This window comes from Condylostylus longicornis, unplaced genomic scaffold (assembly GCF_029603195.1).
Source record: "Condylostylus longicornis isolate FDR11 unplaced genomic scaffold, ASM2960319v2 ptg000018l, whole genome shotgun sequence".
Taxonomy (NCBI): domain Eukaryota; kingdom Metazoa; phylum Arthropoda; class Insecta; order Diptera; family Dolichopodidae; genus Condylostylus; species Condylostylus longicornis.
This window is the reverse complement of record NW_026577987.1, coordinates 9,254,319-9,272,734: the sequence shown is the minus strand read 5'-3', so window position 1 is coordinate 9,272,734 and position 18,416 is coordinate 9,254,319. Positions and strand designations below refer to the sequence as shown.

Here is an 18,416-nt window from a genome sequence, read left to right as displayed (position 1 = left end):
TAACAATCATTTTCATAGTAGTAATGAAAGCATGGTATTAAAATATTAGTAATAAAATATTACTTACACTGCAACGTCCAACTTTTGAAAATCTTGAACCATCAATTTGATATACATAGAGGAAATTATCTCTTGATGCTATAACCAAAAATTGTCCGTCTGGTGAAAACTGAATAGCTTGAATTGGTTCTTGACCATCAATGAATTGTGCAAGCATTTCTCTTGTTTGAGCATCAAATATCATCCAACGACCAGTTATACCACCAACAGCTATTAATTCGCCATCTGGTGAAAATGCACATGATTGAATTTGTTCTCCAATATCTTTACTCCATACAACTGAATGTGATAAAGCGTCCCATAACTGTAATAACTGATCAAATCCCCCAGTTACAAATTGTGCCATATTTGGATGTACAGCTAAACCCCATATCTCTTCTGTATGACCCATAACAACTGGATTAAATCCTAAATCTAATGATCCAATTAATATACAATTTCTTGTAGTACCAACAAGAATTTGCGATCCTTTTCCTTCATTTATGACACGTATACCACCAAAATGTGGTTCAATGAATCCTTCTGCATCAGCACGATTCATATCTTCATCAAAAATTATAATACGACTATCTTTACCACCACCAGAAATCAGACCACCATCTTTTAAAGCGCACAATGAAAATATCGGTCCTTCATGAACTTTTCTATATTTTCCAAAAACAAAAAATAAATATTTAATATTTTCTCTTTCTATAAATGAATTTTATAAAAATATTATGTTCCATTAAATTTCTAAAATTATGTAATTTAGTTTATAAAGTTTTTTGTTTTAAATATCTTACTTAAAGAAACGAGATATTGTATTTGTTCCACGACCCCAAACAACGATATTTCCACTCGAATCACCTGTTATAACATCACCACTTTGATTAAATGCAATACAAGTGACATATTTTGGTTTTTCTCTACTTTCAAATATACCCATTTTCTTATATAATGCGCCGCTATGATCAAGTGTCCAAAATGCAACATGACTTTTACCAACAGTAATAATTTGATTTCGTTCTAGAGGATGATATTCAACAGCTACAACAGTGTCGACTGAACACTAAAACGAAATTAATTAAGAAAATTACTTATTATGTAATAATGAGGTGTATATATAAAATTACATGTATATCTATTTGTTACGTGGGAGGTATTGTAAATTTTTATTATCTAATGAATTTTTTTACAACTTATTACAATGTACTTTCAGTTACTATAATTAAGAAAACTAAGTTTTGCTAGTTTTGTTACAGAAATTAAATAATGAAAATGAATAAGGTGATAGTTTTAGGGGCGCGACCCCTACTAGTACGCCCACAATGTAAAAAAAATAAATTATTATTTGAAAACTCATTTAGAAGTTTTGACTAAATTACATAAGTATAAATTGGATTAAATTGAAATAATTGTATTATATCATTTAAATGTTGTAATTTTTAAAAATACTTGCAATTTACGCTTATTACAGTTTTAAAAGATTTGAGAAAAAATTTCTTTCATATTTTATTAACATTTTTATCTTACCCTGGTCTCTGTTATTTTAACACCTTTTTCACCTTTTTGCCAATCCCATACTGAAATAATTTTCTCAGGTGAATCATCGATAACAGCTAAATTAGCTCCACCATCAGCTCTACTAAATGATAAGCAATTAACAGAACCAGTAAAATCACCAGCTCCAATAACTGCTATTGTTGCTAAGGAAACTGAATTCCAAACTCTAACATGGGGCTAAAAATTCATAAAACAATTTATTAAAATAATTGAATAAAATTATTTTATTAAAATAAATTTTTACCGTTGCATCCCTTTTATCATGGCCAGCACATTGACCTGTAGCGACTAGAAGTTTATTTGGATGAACTGCCAAACTAAATTAATAAAAAAAAAATCATTTATTCATGCATTTTACATACTACTCAAGTAAAAAAAAATATTTGGCAAGCAAATAAATTTTGGGGAGGAAATTTTGTTCCTTCTTCAAATTTAAATAAAAGGACAAAAGAAGTTAATATTAAAAAAGTAAAACATTTCTAAAAATTTCTGCTTAATTTTACTTTACTTTATACTATAATAGAATTTTTATATTGGTGTAATCACCTTTTAACATCATCTGTATGCCCTAGATAATGTCTTTGACATTGTTCATCTGCATTATAAAGAACAACTGCAGCAGCAACAAAATATACCATTTCACCAGTTGGTAACTGATACAAATTTGAGCGACAATCTTTTCCACGATAACCGTAAACCCAATCCAATTTTAGTTTTCTACTTGGTGCTGGTTGAACTTTTGTAATATCATAAGAATCCTTAACATCGGACGGCGCAAAAAATATTAGTGGACGTCCACGAAGGAACATTTTAACCGAACCTTCTTCATCATTATAGGTGGCAGTATGAGTGCTATAAAGACAAAAAAAAAAAAAACAAAATGCAAATTAATATTTTAATAATTAATAAAATAAAAATAAAAGAAATAAAATTTCTTAAAAAATTAATAATACTTTGACGACATAATGTTTCTCTTTTATGACTCTGGAAAAAAACTGAGTTCTCTTAATTCGTATTATATGAATTGAAATAAAAATTTCAATATTACTAACACCAAAAGTCTAAATCAAACTGTTGGAAAAAAATAATCAACTTCTTCTTTTTACATACAAAATGACAAGACATGTAATCAATGTAATTACAATCATTAATAATTCATTTAACGAAATGAAAATTCTGAATTTACATGAAATGCATTTAAATGGCTACTATGTATTATCCTTTCTTACTATTTTTTATAAAATCTATTTTTTATGGTTAGATATCATTATAGTAATTGTTGTAAATTTTAATATTCCTTTGGATATAGACGTGGCCAAATAATAAAATAATTTAATAATATTGTCAAAAATTTATAATGTTATACGTTCTATAACGTATTTGCTTCTCTTTTGGCCGGGTGATATTTAAAACTTTAGCTAATTTCATTCTATAAGTTAATAGAGCTTTTATAAATGCAATATTTCGGGATATATAGTTAAGACTTTGCTATGTTTAAGTAAACATGTTCATAATCAAATGTTGCTCATCTAGTTTGCTCATGAACAGCGCAATCAAATCACATGAACTGTTTTGCTTTCATAAAATAATTAAAAATAATTTGCATATTTAGTAGACTATGCCTTTACAGTATCGCGTTTTCTAATTATTATTTTGTAGTATTATTTATGGTTTAAAATGTAATTTTGAATTACTTAAAAAAGCAATAAATTTTCGTACTTCCAAGCTGATGATAAATTTATTAAACTATAATTTGACATTAGCTTTTGAAGTTAGTTGCTTTTTCCTTTGAAAAATTCGCTTTATACTTATTGCATAGTTTTAATAAAAAGTATCTTGTATTTTGTCTTAGAATACTAAAGCAGCACTTGGAACAAAATACTTTCGGATACCGGATGATTTTCTATACGAATACGATTTGATTTTCAAAAGCTTTTTGACATTTAACAAAAAAGTTCAACATTAAGATTTATTTGAATGGTTCTATTACTAAACTTGGTAACGCTTGAATTGCAAATTATTTGTAAAGAAATTATACAACAACCACGAAATTTTACCGGAATATTGACCAATTATTACACTCTTTTGTATAAAACTTAAATGCTAAGCGTATTAGTTTCCGAGATATGAGACGAATTTTAATTACATCGTTAAATAATAATACTGCATAAGTTTTACAGTTCCAGAAATATTTAAATACGAGTTCGCACTGCTTAAATTGAACTCGTACGTTTACAATAAAATTTCTTGACAAACATTAAAATATATTTGCCGTAAAAGTGTAAATAACTGCGCTCACTTGGAATAACCAGCAATTTGGTCACTTCTTCTTATTCTAATAATTAAATATTTATTCTTTGTTCATCAAAGATTCCTTTTACGTGGACATGTTTGTGTATACATATGCATACATATAGAATTTGTTTATGAAAAATATGTAAGAATTATAATAATTGACATGGTCAAGAAAATTTCAATATGTTGTTAGTTTTATTCTATTATAAATTAAATTTTATCAATTTTTTAATTATAAAAGGTAAATACACAATACATGTACATTGTATATATTGCGTATGTTACATTGTAAAAAAAATATACATATGAAAGTTTTGAAAATGTTTTTAATGTCCTTGTCCTGCGTATATTTAGTTTAAATTAATTCTATGTATGTAAATATTTTTATATGTACATATAGAAAAAGGACAATTTATTGATTTAAATTTTTGTTTAATTCTATTAGTATTGTAAAATAAATAAAACATAAAATAAATCTTTATGATATGATCAGCAAATTATTATGAAATTTTTAATATTGAATTATGGAATTTCAGAATCGATAGTCTATGAAAATTATAATATGTTATACAAATATTTGAACATGTATGAGTATAAACAAATGCCTACTTCTAAAGAAACGTGCACTTCATTTAAAACTTTTTCTGAAATTCTTGAATACTCGTATACAATTTATACATAATATACAAATTTTTACAATCGACACTATTGATAAAATAAGAGAAATATTTTGGTAGAAGAAAAAGGAGACCCAAACTAATTGGACCTGCATTAGACGCCTATACTAATTGCTAAATTTCCTTGCACTATGAAATTTTTTTAAGACTGTTTTTGAGTATAATATGTACATACATAATGTGCTAGAAAAGCTCAAATAAGTAATTAATCAAAATTAATTAAGTAAAAATGCTACTTTTCAGCTCTTACAAACAACCAGTTCATATGGGCAGGTCCATATGCTGGTATTAATTTTTTATTTACATACTCCTGTTCATTCCTCTCCACTATATGGGGTAATTGTTTATTTCATTGCAAACAAAAAAGTAATATAAAACTGATAACAAATAAAATTACAGGTTCTATTTTTTAATTAGAATTATCAATTTATTAAACTAGACACATGCATTCACAATAACCATTATGACATAAAGAACAATTAACTTTTTACATATTTATTGGTGTAGGATATCAATTACTTATTTAAGTACATTCAGTATTATAATAAAAAAATATTGTTTTTCAAAAATTCATACGCAATGTAAAACTTGCTATTATATTATTACAAGTATGAGTAAGTATTAGCAATGCCTTGTAAAAGAAAGTCTGTCAAATTTGTGAAGTACAATACTAACAGCTATCATTAGATTAATTGAATAAAATTATTCGAACCCCATGTTACGACAAAAGTAATTACTTTAAAAATTAATTTAGTAATTTTTTTTCCATCAGACGTGCGTTTTTCAAAATTTCCAATGCTTTTAAAATTGCCATACATCATAGATTTACCGTGCAAGCATAAAGCACCTTTCTTTCTCAACTTGAATGTAGCAACAAATTTTTTATTAATAACAAGTTTTTAGTATTTCATAAGGTTTTCAGTAAATGTTAGGCAGATAAATATTTTGTAACAGTTTTAAATTAGATTTTAAGTTTCTGCCGCTATATGTCATTAAAATGTCAATGTATGTCTCTATTTCTAGAAATAGAAGCTAATATCCTATGTAATTGTTTAATTTTCAATTTCTAAAAATCACCCCTAAGGCTCGTCATACGAGAGTGTTGATAATTTTTTGTAAGTATTTTTGTTAGTTTTTTTGATAAATGAAAGATATCGATAACAAAAGAATCAATACTTTTATTAGTAAATTAATTTTTATTTAAGAAAAATGAAATTTTGTCACACAAATAATAAAATATTTTTAGAGTAATGGTCATAAAACCAAAAATATCAAGTTTTCGCTATAAAATTTTCAATTTCTGAGCGTGCATTATTGTAATACTTATATTAATATTTTTAACGAAATTACTACATATAATGTTATATATAATTTCACAAAATTAGGCTATATTTTGATGCTAATATTAGTCAGTGATTCGAAAGTAAATCTGAAATTTGAAAACAATAACACAATCACTTTTTGCCAGAACAATAAGAAATGTTATGAAATTATAAAAATGCGACAGAAATTAAGAAATTTGATTTAAAATTAAATTGATTTGAAAAACAACAATATTTGACATATAGTTATGTGCACAGTTGGAAAAACAATTTAACGATAACTTAAATGAGATGACGTACTTTAGAATATTTAGATAGTTCTCGTTTAGTAGATAGTTTTCGTTCAAGTACTACTACTAAATTATATTTCGTATCATATAGTATTGTATCTCTTGAATCTTGATGTTTTATATATATAAATATAAGTAAATCTGTCTATGCATATTACCATATATGTAATTTAATATAATAATCTACATTTCTTGTACATACTAAAATATAAGTAATTTAAATTAAGTAATTTAAAACAATAGTAGTAATAAGCCTATTAACTCTTTTAATATGGTTCTATCTTATAGTAATAAGTATAATTCCTTGTACCAAAATCCGATCTTCCAATTGCAGAAAAACTATAACAACTCAAAAAATATAATTTTCTTCTATAACAATTTTTTCACAATTGTTTTTTCTATACTTAAACAAAAACAACACAAAAAAATTAGCCGAGAATTAATTTAAAGTTGATTAGTTATGAGGATTTAGTTTTGTTTACCTTACTGAGGTTTTTTTCTTAAAAATTATTTTATGTTTCTTCATTTCTGGTACATGTGTACATGATATATGCACTTATAATTAATAAATTTTTTAATATTAGCCTTTCTGAATCGCGACTTGTATTTTTTTTGAGTTTCAAATTAAAAAACAAAATTTTTTAAATGAGTGTTGAGTTTTTAACAAAACGATATGTGTAAATAAACTAAAATTTTTTTTTCGTCGTGAATCACAAATTCTCACCCCATATATTTTATTTGAGAGACAACCGCAACCACAAAATAAAGTTTGGTTTTTATTTGCGTAAAAACTTGTTCAAAAGTTTGTACTAATAGAAATTTAGCAAATTGAAAACAAAGTAATAGTCAGTAAAAAATAAGCTACCCGCAAATTCTTTAACGTCAAAATTTGGTTTTCAATCTGCAAACTGTCTGAAGTATAAAACTTTTACAAAAAAAATATTTTTTATATTATTTTTAATGTAATGATAGTCACTCAATACATCAAATTTATTTACTGAATTACTACATCAGACCGTCTGCATGTAAAAAAAAAAATCTACAATTTCGACGCTTAATTGACTTTTTTTATTCGTAAACTCAGACAACTCAGATTTTGTAAAATTTGACGTTTAAGAATTTACCATACCTTTGTTGCTAGTAAGCCCCCGGAAAAATTCATAGGATTTCGCATCTCATAATTTTGAATTCCGTAACAAATGTCGAACAATACTTTCTATTTAACATTCAATAATGTTTAATAATTACTGTTTTCTAGTAGAAATTTAATATGTTTTTGTTGTTAAAAAGTTAATTATTTTATTTTTCTCTTTCTTTTTCTAAATTACAATTTATATAATGAAAATTATATATGTGTATACAATAAACAATAATTTGTACAAACAATTTCCGACCATTTATAGAACATTTTTATACTAAAAATGTATGAAAATAAACAAAAATAACAAAAAAAAAAAACAATCATATAGAATTCAAGATCAAGGTTATACGATAGTAATTTTAGTATATGCAGTACACTTGAATTTCAATACAACACACAATATATATATATACATCAGTACTATTGTCATCCTATATATGTACGTAAATGTATATGTGTTACCATATGTAATTTAATATAATGAAAGAAAATGAGGATAAAAATACAGTCATTTCAAAAAAATATATTGTTTCTCATACTTATATATACAAAATATTATATAACACGCAAACATAAATATTTAATTTGGTATTATGGTGAAACGCAAAATAAAGGAGAAGAAAAATTTTTTTTTTTCAAGTTAAAAAAATCTACACTACCTCTCTCAAAACTCAACCTATCATATTTAGAAAAGGGGTTGACATGAAATTGTCGCAATTTCATGTTTCTAACACTCTGCCAAAATTTTAATTTGTAATTATTATTAAGTTCAATTTGTTACGTCCGTTCATTCGTTCATCCATTGGTCTGTTCAAGTGCCTGTATACAAAGCTTCTTCAACCTTTGAGATAAAAAGCTGAAATTGTGTACACAAAATAGATTTTTAGAGTAGAAACTTATTTCTGTGGAAGAAAATTTTTTCTTATCTTCCAACACTTTAAAATTTATAGGCTTTCGAAGTTCTAATAATACCATTTTTTGACTATTTATTGTAACGAAACAACAACCATTTGTTAATTTCTGCAAGTAGCGAGATGTTTTTTTTACTGCGGTACAGCACTGATTCTCGAAAATTTTTTTTCACTTCCACTCCCTCCTTATCGTTCTATCAAAATCGGTAAAATTGTAATATTCGGTGCCTAATTTCTTTAAAAGCGAAAATATATAACGGTAAATAATAAGCCGATAACTTAATCCTCCAATTGAATGATTATGTTCCTTCAATTTTTTTGTTTTTCTCATCCTAAATGTATGCAGTGAATTAATATATTTGTGACTGTTTTAGATATTGGTTTTACTGTTTAGTTCATCACTTTTTTAATGGAAAAATGCTTCTTTACAAACCATTACTTTATTTTTTTATTGTATGTACTTTCTTTTTCTTTTTACAAAATTAGTATTACAATAATAAAAAAAAAAATATATTAAAAGAAAAATTTTAAAATTTCATTGACTTTTACCTTGACATAGTGATGCCGCCCGATTAAATTACACTCCTTTTTAATATGACGTGTATTTGCGTTTACTTTATTATGAATAATAAAATATTTTTCTTTTAACTTGTCTAATATTACTTGTTAAAATTTTTAATTAAAAAAATTCAAAATGTATTTCTCATCAAAATAAATAATTTTATTTTTTATACAGAAATTATACTGGACTATTAAAATTATTAGGAAAATTTTCTTTTAAGTAGTACTTGAATTTTTATATCTTTGCCAGAAAGATCATTTATCAGTTTGTGCTAATTGGAAAATGCTGCTCACGTTTCATTTAAGTATATTTGCGTTCTATTCCACACTACTCTGAAAATATTATAGTTTGTAAATAAAACACACTTTTGTTTGAAAATCCCGTTTTATATGTACAAAGGAGTCAAAATTGACTCAATAAATGTGAATATTAACGTTTATTTTTCATCTATAATTTAATATCGCATCTATATCGGAATTAAATATGCATAACTACTTCTTTAGGCTGATGTGAATAATTGAAAGTATTATATTCACCTATAGTACAGCGCTATACATTCAGTAGAGTATTATATACCCTTAAATGAAACGGAAACATTATGTTTGTAAAACGTAAAACAAATAAGTGATAATCAGAAACTTATAACCATTATGATTCATTTAGAGAATTTCTTCTAAAACTTATTAATATATAGAGCAACAACAAAATATGTATAACGTAAAAAGTGACGTGTTCGTAAAGAGTAAATGTTTAAGAGTAATATTGACTGCAGTATATAATATTATAACATATTATTATGTTATGTTAATTTTAATATTGATTATTGTTTGAATCTAAGCTTTATTTTAGAATACTGAAGAAAGGTTGTTAAATTTTAACAGGCTAGCTGTATAATTTTGTAATTTTTTGTATATTTATTTGGAAGGGAAATATTTTTTGAAAATTTAATTTTAATTGATTTATGTATATGGCTATCAAAATAAAATTTAATTGAAGAACTGAAAACTAATTAATTGAAAAATTTAATTTTTTTTTTAAATTCAATTAAATTTAATTTTATTGTATAGTATAAATCGATTAGTTTTCAATAACAAAAATTAATTCAAATAGGAATTTTGATTTATAGTTAATAAAGTTCTAATTTAATTCGTTTGCTCTTCGGGTTCACAGTAAATATTGTCTTTTATTAATTTCAAATTTTTCGAACTTTATTTATCAAATAATTATTTCTATTTGTAATTACTTATTTTATTAGCTGTAAAAATATAATTCCACAATAATTTTCATATTCAAATGAAACTAAATTCAATATTATTGCAAATTTTATCCAAAAAAATCCGTGATTAATAAAAAATTTTTTGCAACGTGTTAAATGAAATTTTTTCGAAGAATTCAAAAAAAAAAAAAAAATTTCTTAACATATAATTTTTTTTATAAGATACCGAAATTTTATTTGGTACACACTTTTTTCTTTTAAGATTTTTGTAAGAAAATTCTATGAAAAAGAATTACAAGATTGTCCGAGCTTCACTTTATGACTAAATTAGAAAATTAAAAAAAAAATGTTTAATTTTTTTCTTATTTTTTTCTTTTTTATAAAATTATAAAGCGAAAGCTTTATTGTCTACTGTACTTTACTTTCGCGAATTTTTTTTTTAATTAAATAAATAAAAAATTAGTCGACCGCATAAAAAAATATCCAAAAAGATACAAATATATTAGTAAAAATTTAGAATGTAATTCTTTTTTTTTCTTGAGATTGTATTGAGACTAAACTAAAGTTTTTATATTTGTGTTTCGCTCTACAACGATACAAACTTATTAAAATTATTATTATTTTTGAAATATCCACTACCACAGTTATATTATGTTATTATTATTATTATAGTTGTATAAACCGGTAAATATATATAGACACGTTATAACTATTCATATACCTATATTATTTTTATATATTCCGTGCTGTTACCTATAGAAATTTATGTATATATATCATAGAAAATTATACCCTATAAAAGACAATAAAAAGCACTTTTCTTTAATTTATCTACGAGATATTGCGGATTTAACATATACATATGTGTGGATGTATAACCCTAATACATATAAAAAATAAATATTATAAATGAAAAGTGGAAAATATAAATGATAAAAACATGTAATTTTCATTAAAGGTATACGTATATAGAAGATAAACACGACAATAACATTATAAATGTGTTCAAAAACACAAATTATTATTATAAAAATAATAAAAAATATAATATCATGTATGTATATGTACATATACATATTATATGTATATGTGATAAACAGCGCTAATAAAAATAATAAATGTGAATTGAATATAGAAACATATGATTTCATTTCTTTAAATATTTGTTTAGTAAATATACGTATATATGAGATAAAAAATTAAAAAAAACAACACATACATATGTACCTATAATGATTTAAGAGAATATATTACTCAACATCTGTCAGATATCTATGATATAGGGGTTATACAAGAATTACGTCAAAATATATTATATTTCGTGCAATAGGTGTTATTGAAAATGTGTCACAAATCTATTAGTCATAAAATATTTCTATGACAATTCGTCGTATGTTAATACATTTCACTCCTATCATATTTCAATCCTATCAAGAATATGTCCATTACACCACAAGACGAACCTATCAAGATAATTTTGCAGGCCAACAAAACACACGTGCCCTAAGATCTTCGTGTCGTCAGCAAAACTACTAACTCTAGAAGAAAGTGAACACAAAAAAGAGTCATAAGTTGCCACAATAAAAACAAAAATGACCCAAATTAATACCCTGGAGAACTTCAGAAATAGTCAAAAAAGTATCCGAAAAAGAAGAACGAAACAATACCTGGACCAGACAAGTAGGTTGAGACCCACAATAGCCTATAAGAAGAAAGCCCCCATGCTGCTCAATTTCAAAAGAATAACATCATGTGGGATTCTGACAAACGCTTTACTAATATCAGTAAAAATATATCGACCTGACGTAATTTACGAAACTCTATAGTTTCAGAAATAAATTCAACCAAGTTAGTTACAACAGACCACCCTCTCTGAAAACCATACTGATTAGGAAAAATAAATGGCACACAATTAAAATAAAAATAATCATATAAGATTTTCTCAATGAGTTTTGGAATATTAAACAACTTAGCGATGAACTTATAATTAAATTACTGATTAAATTACGTGGTCCTCAATTTGTTGTCTTAAACAGTACTATAGCAGACCAATGAGCTTCCACTTATTTCCGTAATTTATATATTCCGACAATGAAAATTTCGTTGCCACACCTATAAGCTTTGGAATAAAAAATCAAATTTTTTTCATTCATCTAAATGGACGCACATATGAACATAATGCAAATTTTTGCCTTATTTTTAAAATAATAAAGTTGAAGAACTTTGAGGGCAATTTTTCATTTCGAAATGTCATTGATTCTGTCAGATGTCATTTTATTTGTTTATATAATAGCAAAGAAAATTAAATTTTAGGTGTAATTCACTTCAGTAGAGTACAATGAATTTTTGAATTCTGCACTGGTAAATATCAAGTTAACTACTCGTAAATTGTACATCGTCGTATAAGCTAGCACTTAGTTTTGGAAAATTTATTATTTCTAATTTCTAAGAATTCGAAAATTTTCGTTTGCAATTAAATTGTATCCAAAAGAAGTTGTTTTAATTGATATTCTTTATTTAATTAACAGGTTCATACATTTGCATCGTCATGATATACCTTTATAAATCCATATTAAATATAATACTCATATACATATTATTCCCATAATTAATATTATCAATGTAATTTAATTGCAAACTTTAACGAGGTCAATGTATATATGAATCATGTTAAAATTTTTAAAGCAATGTAAATACTAAAAACATAAAACAAGTTTTATTTAAAGACATTACTAAAAATATTTTTGCTTATTCATTTGGGAAACTACGTAATTAGACTAATTTTTTATATTTATATATATATATATGTACATTAACAGCATTAAAATTCCAATACAATTCATACATGTAGAAAATAATTATTAATTGATGGGTCACGTGATTTAAAATTAAATTAAATTATATACTTTGATTTCTCAATTAATAGTTGAGTAAACAAATACAATTTTCTCATATTATTGAGTCAAAACAAATATTCTCATTTCAATTGGTGAAAATCATAAAATGTTATATGAAACAATCATACCAGACAGTTGCAAACCAAATCTTAGTTCTTAGCAATGAGAGAAACAATTACTGTGTTCTCATATTTTGAAATTCTCAACACAATATTCGATCAGAATCCATTTATATTGTAATTTACAAAGAACTTTTTATAATTTTTTACAATCTTTAGCTAAGCCAAAAACTAATACATGTTTATTATTAATGTATTTGGAATATATTCACATACGTGTGCGAGTAAAGAGCAATATAATCATATTTTACACACACATTCTTAAATAACTTTCAGAAAACTTAAGAGAAAAACTTTTTTTGCTTCTTATCTTAAGTTTTCATTTTCACTCTTCAATTTGCAATATTAGTAATTGCCATTATTTTTATTGTTATTTTAAAATTGATTTTTGAAATTCTTATGAGATTTTTACTTTTGTTACATTTCTTCCATAATTTCTCTTTATTCATAGAGAAAAATATTATGGTACATCAGGAAATTATATAATTTTATGACTATCTGAAATTGATGTCTCGAGATAAATTGTTTTGAATTGTTATGTCATCTACAATGTAGATGATCTATACATAGTTTACATAAATATATATATGTATAAATAATATTTATTTAAAAAAAATACTGCGTACACATATTTTCAAATTAAAATCTATTTTTAAAAAATTGCATACTTTTATTTTAAAATTAGCACAAAACAGCTATTGTTAAAATTAAATTAAAAAAAAAAAAAAACAAAAAATAACTATACCTTATTAATTCTCTCGCCTATATTCATTTAAAAATTATTTCACATTTCCGTTCATTGTTTTCTTAATTTATTAATTAGACTTACTGTTTTGTTAGTTAGCGGTATGTAATAAAACAAAACCAGTTGAATATTTCAGTAGAAAAATTTTTAATTTTTCTTGTTTTTTCTAGTTTTCTTAATGATAAGGTAAATTAAAATACATTTGAATTATTTGATTTAATATTAAACAAAAATTTATTAAAAATTTAGGAAATTAAATATGAAATTTAATTTTGATCTTTAAAATACTATCTATTTAATATTATTTAGTTTCATTTATTTACTTTAGTGTAGCTACTATAAAAGTAATTGCAATATCATTCTAATTTCAGTAAAATATTGTTTTCACTTTCAATAAACACAATAATTAATTTAGCATCAATAGTTAAAGAATACTGTTAAGAATTTAAAATTTTGATTGCATATTTTTAGGATTTTATATATGATTGCATGTTTTTAGGATTTTACATATGATTGCATATTTTTAGGATTTTACATTGGGATTGCATATTTTCGGAATTTCATTTTTATAATTTTGATAAATTTTTTTTTTACTTTTTTTTGCAGTTTTATTCATAAGGATAAAAGTAACAAAGAGTTTCCGTTATGAATTCTATTATTAAACGAATTCCTAACTTGAGAACTGAATTTGAATAGAACCGCTTGGCTATATATTTTTGTTTCAATTTTTTTAATATTCGGTTTTCACTTAAATTTTTATTTATACGAGTAGCTTTATAACTTTGACCAATAGAAATGTGTAGTACAAAATATTTGAAGGTTGATTATACGTGATTGTGATATTGAAACTTAAAACAGACAGACAAGCCAATTATTTTGTGTTTACATTATTCATGTGAAAACAAATGTTTACTGGAACTCGAACGCAATTGCAACTACTGTTATAATGCCCTACAGCTATGAAATATTTAATTATCAGACGAACTGTAAAACAAGTTTAGATCTGAATTATTAGGAAAGACTTCAATTATAAAAAAAATAACTGCTTTTAATTTTAATGCTGTGCTAATTTTATTAAATATTTTAATTGGTTGATTATTATAATGAAATTGAAATATTTGTGAAAAACTCCTAGATTCAATTATAAATAATAATTATTCTATTTTGTATCTCCTCTATAAATGGGAAACTTTATGATTTCATCTAACACTATTTTGATTGAACCCAAATAGGTTTGGATACTATAATTTAAAAAAGACTTAATTATGTTTAGTTAAAATATTTGATATACACACAAAGAAAAATATATGGTTATAATTAAAATAATTTTTCAGCTTGAAATTTGCTTCTATACAAAAGAATTCTAAAATTGGATACCTAATTTTGGATTGATCTTCAAAAAAAAAAAAAAAAAAACAGAAAAACAATCTTATAAAATACTAGCATAAAATATTTATATATAAATATGAAAAATTACAATGTACACTCACACAAATCGGCATATAGATAACAATAAAAAATTGTATATACGAACGATATATGTACATATAAATATATTTAGTAAAACTAACATAAAATCTTCGTAGGAGTCGAAAGAAAAGAGAAGTTCAAGGTAAGCTTTATGCATAGTTTTAATAAAATACGTACACACAATAGTTCAAAGAATAGCAATAAATTAGAAACGTGCAAGATTTTTTTTTTATTTTTCGTTCCACTATTTTTTGTTCTTCTTTATAAAAAAAAATAGAAAAAAAAAATATTGTGTAATAGTAAAGGTGTGTGCTTCGCTATATTTATGTATGAAATTCGAGCAATTGAATTTACGATATTTAAATAAGAAAATAAAACAAAAAAATATTAAAGCTCAAATAATATTAACAATAAAACAAATTATTAGTAAAATAAAGTAAAAAAATATGAAAGAAAATAAAATAAAATAATAAAACATACCCATGCTTTAACATATGATTTGCCATTGATTTGGATGACGACAAATTAAGTAAAGATTTCGCAGACAGTCTAAAAATAAAATTTAATACGAAAATGATAATTTAAAATGAAAATGAAAATCTAAATTAGGAATACAAAATTTTAAAACAAAAATTAAATAAAAAAATATTTTATAGTTTAAAACACATTCAAATTAAAAATTAAATTAAAAAATTATTATAAAATTTTTTTTTTCATGCAAATGATTGATTCGCGACTAACATACTTGTGATTTGTTGACATTATGCTTATTAAATTCATAAAAAATCATAGTAATTTTTAAATAAATTCTCAAATTTCAATATTTTCTTAATTATTCAAGAATAAATTATTATTTAATTAATTTAAAATTTCAAAACACTTGATTATTTCAATTAAAACACGCAATTTATTAAAAACACTCTTTTAATTTTCACCATTTTTTTAATAAATTTTTATAAAATTTAAAATTAAATTTTTTTCTTAAGTTTGAATGTATTTTTCACATTATAAAAAACATTTTGGGAATTTATTGAATATTTCTTCTAACAAATTCTAACAGTTGCTCACTAAATATGAACTGTAAATGAAATTTTTCTAAAACTACAAAACTAATTAAAAAAAAAAACTAATTTTAAAAATTAATGAAAATTAACGAACCATAACAATACAATAAAAAAAAATTCACAACACTTTTTTTTACGCGCAACTTTTTTTTACTCTGTTTTTTTTTATAATTAAATTTTTAATTTTCGTTTTTTTTCCTCAAAATAATTATTTTAAATTTTTATATTGAACAACAGTAAAAATCAAATGAAAAATACTTAATAAAACTTTGAAAAATATTTGAAATAAAAAAATAGAAAAAAAAAATTTATTTTTACATCATTTTCTTTTATTTTAACTAACTCACCTTCCTTGCAATGATGAACCACCAATAGTAGATACTACACCAACACCACTACCATTAGCAACACCGGCGCCAACACCACCATTCTGAAAATCACCTGTACTACTCCATCGTTTACCTAAACCAACATGGTGATTTACTGTATTTGGTCGTGGTGAAGGTGATGGAGCTGGCGACACACTACTACTACTATGTGAATCTGAATGTAGTGAACCATTCGATTGATGATGTAGTTTATTATTTCGATTATGTGGTTGTTGATGATGATTTGTATTATAATTATTATTGTTATTATTGTAATTTTGTTGTGTTGTTGTTCCGTGTGTCGCCGATGAAACAACAGTTTGATGACGACGTACTGCTGATGATTCAGTTTGATGATGATAATTTGGTGTTGAACGTGGTAAAGGTTTTCTTAATTTCCATTCATTACTTGATGCTGTTGATGATGAGCTATTATTTGTTGGACTCGGAGAAGTCACTAAGAAGATAAAAATAAAATTAATTAAAATTTTAAGTTGGATTGAAGAATATTAATTAATTATATTATAATTAAAAAAATAAAAACACTTACGTCTATTAAAACTTGGCACTGGTGCACTTCGTGCTGGTGTTGATGGAGCACTACGACCACCTCTATATGTACTATGATGATCTGTTTGTGAATTATAGTGATGTGATGTTGTTGAATTTGTATTACGTTCAATATTTCCTTCAATTAAATTTAAACGTCTTAAAACATCAGCAAGTGTTGAACGAAGACATACAATTTCATCTTGTTGTGTCAGTACTCTACGTTCAAGATCATGTACGCGTCCAGCTAAACTAGATTTTTCTGACTCCAACATTTCGTCTGTAAAATAGATTGGAAGTATATGAGTAAAACAAAAATGAAACATTTAAGAAAAATTTTATTTTTCATAAGTAAATAAAATAATCATAAGAAGCACATTATTTTTTAAATAAAGGTGTAAGCATTAAACGTTACAACAATACACAGGGGGGAAAGAACTGGTGCTAAAAACACAAGGATTTAATCAAAATCATGTTTTATGATAAAAATTCGTGTTCTTGTTGTGTTCTTTAATAATTTTTTTACATTTTTTTTTATATTGCATTTTGAAATTTTAAAATAGGGTACAATAAAAACTAAAACTGGTTTTTTGTTCAAAAGTATAAAACTTAAAACAATAAGAATAGAAAAATGTTATATAGAAAATCTACAAATCTGGCCCAAAAAAATTAATTTTTACTAAAAATTTAAAAAACACGCTACAGATGGAAAGTAATTTAAAATTTTTATGTTAAAGTTTAATATAAAATTTAAAATTTTAATTACAATAAGTAAAAATTACAGAGTTTTCTAAGAGGATAAATTGCAGTTTAATTTAGAACCTCATAATGCGACTTATTCGAATTTAGATTCTTATTCTTTTCGTACAATCTAGTTTTAGATGTCAAAAAACTTTGAAATTTCAAATGCTTTGAGTGTAAATAATAAAGAATAGGAAATGTAAATGTTAGAATTTACCCATTTTTCTATACAATATACTAGAGTTGGTTCACGTTTTTGAATTGCATTAAACAATGATTTTTTGAATATGTTTTAAGACAACTTCAAATTCTGTCTCCATATGACCATCCTTCAAAAATTCTCTTTTTTAAATACATATTTGTCATTTTACGGGATTCTAAGAGCATATCTCTAATGTATAAAGCATGTTAAAATTAGAATGAATAAAAAAAATCTCTTTATTTACT

The 18,416-nt window shown here is 24.3% G+C and overlaps 1 protein-coding gene across 4 annotated transcripts in view; it reads right to left on the bottom strand.

Moving 5' to 3' along the window:
* LOC129606259 (echinoderm microtubule-associated protein-like 2) overlaps positions 1–18,416 on the bottom strand; it is an 86,966-nt gene that overhangs the window by 1,226 nt on the left and 67,324 nt on the right. For 3 of the 4 annotated variants that reach the window (XM_055516475.1, XM_055516477.1, XM_055516478.1), the window contains 8 exons: positions 17,230–17,508; positions 16,659–17,136; positions 15,728–15,796; positions 2,149–2,454; positions 1,847–1,919; positions 1,573–1,779; positions 843–1,108; positions 68–704 (listed from right to left, as the gene is read on the bottom strand). In XM_055516475.1, the coding sequence (XP_055372450.1) occupies positions 68–704; positions 843–1,108; positions 1,573–1,779; positions 1,847–1,919; positions 2,149–2,454; positions 15,728–15,796; positions 16,659–17,136; positions 17,230–17,508 (2,315 nt within the window). The remainder of the gene's footprint in view (positions 1–67; positions 705–842; positions 1,109–1,572; positions 1,780–1,846; positions 1,920–2,148; positions 2,455–15,727; positions 15,797–16,658; positions 17,137–17,229; positions 17,509–18,416) is intronic. The other variant, XM_055516476.1, reaches the window with a different exon arrangement.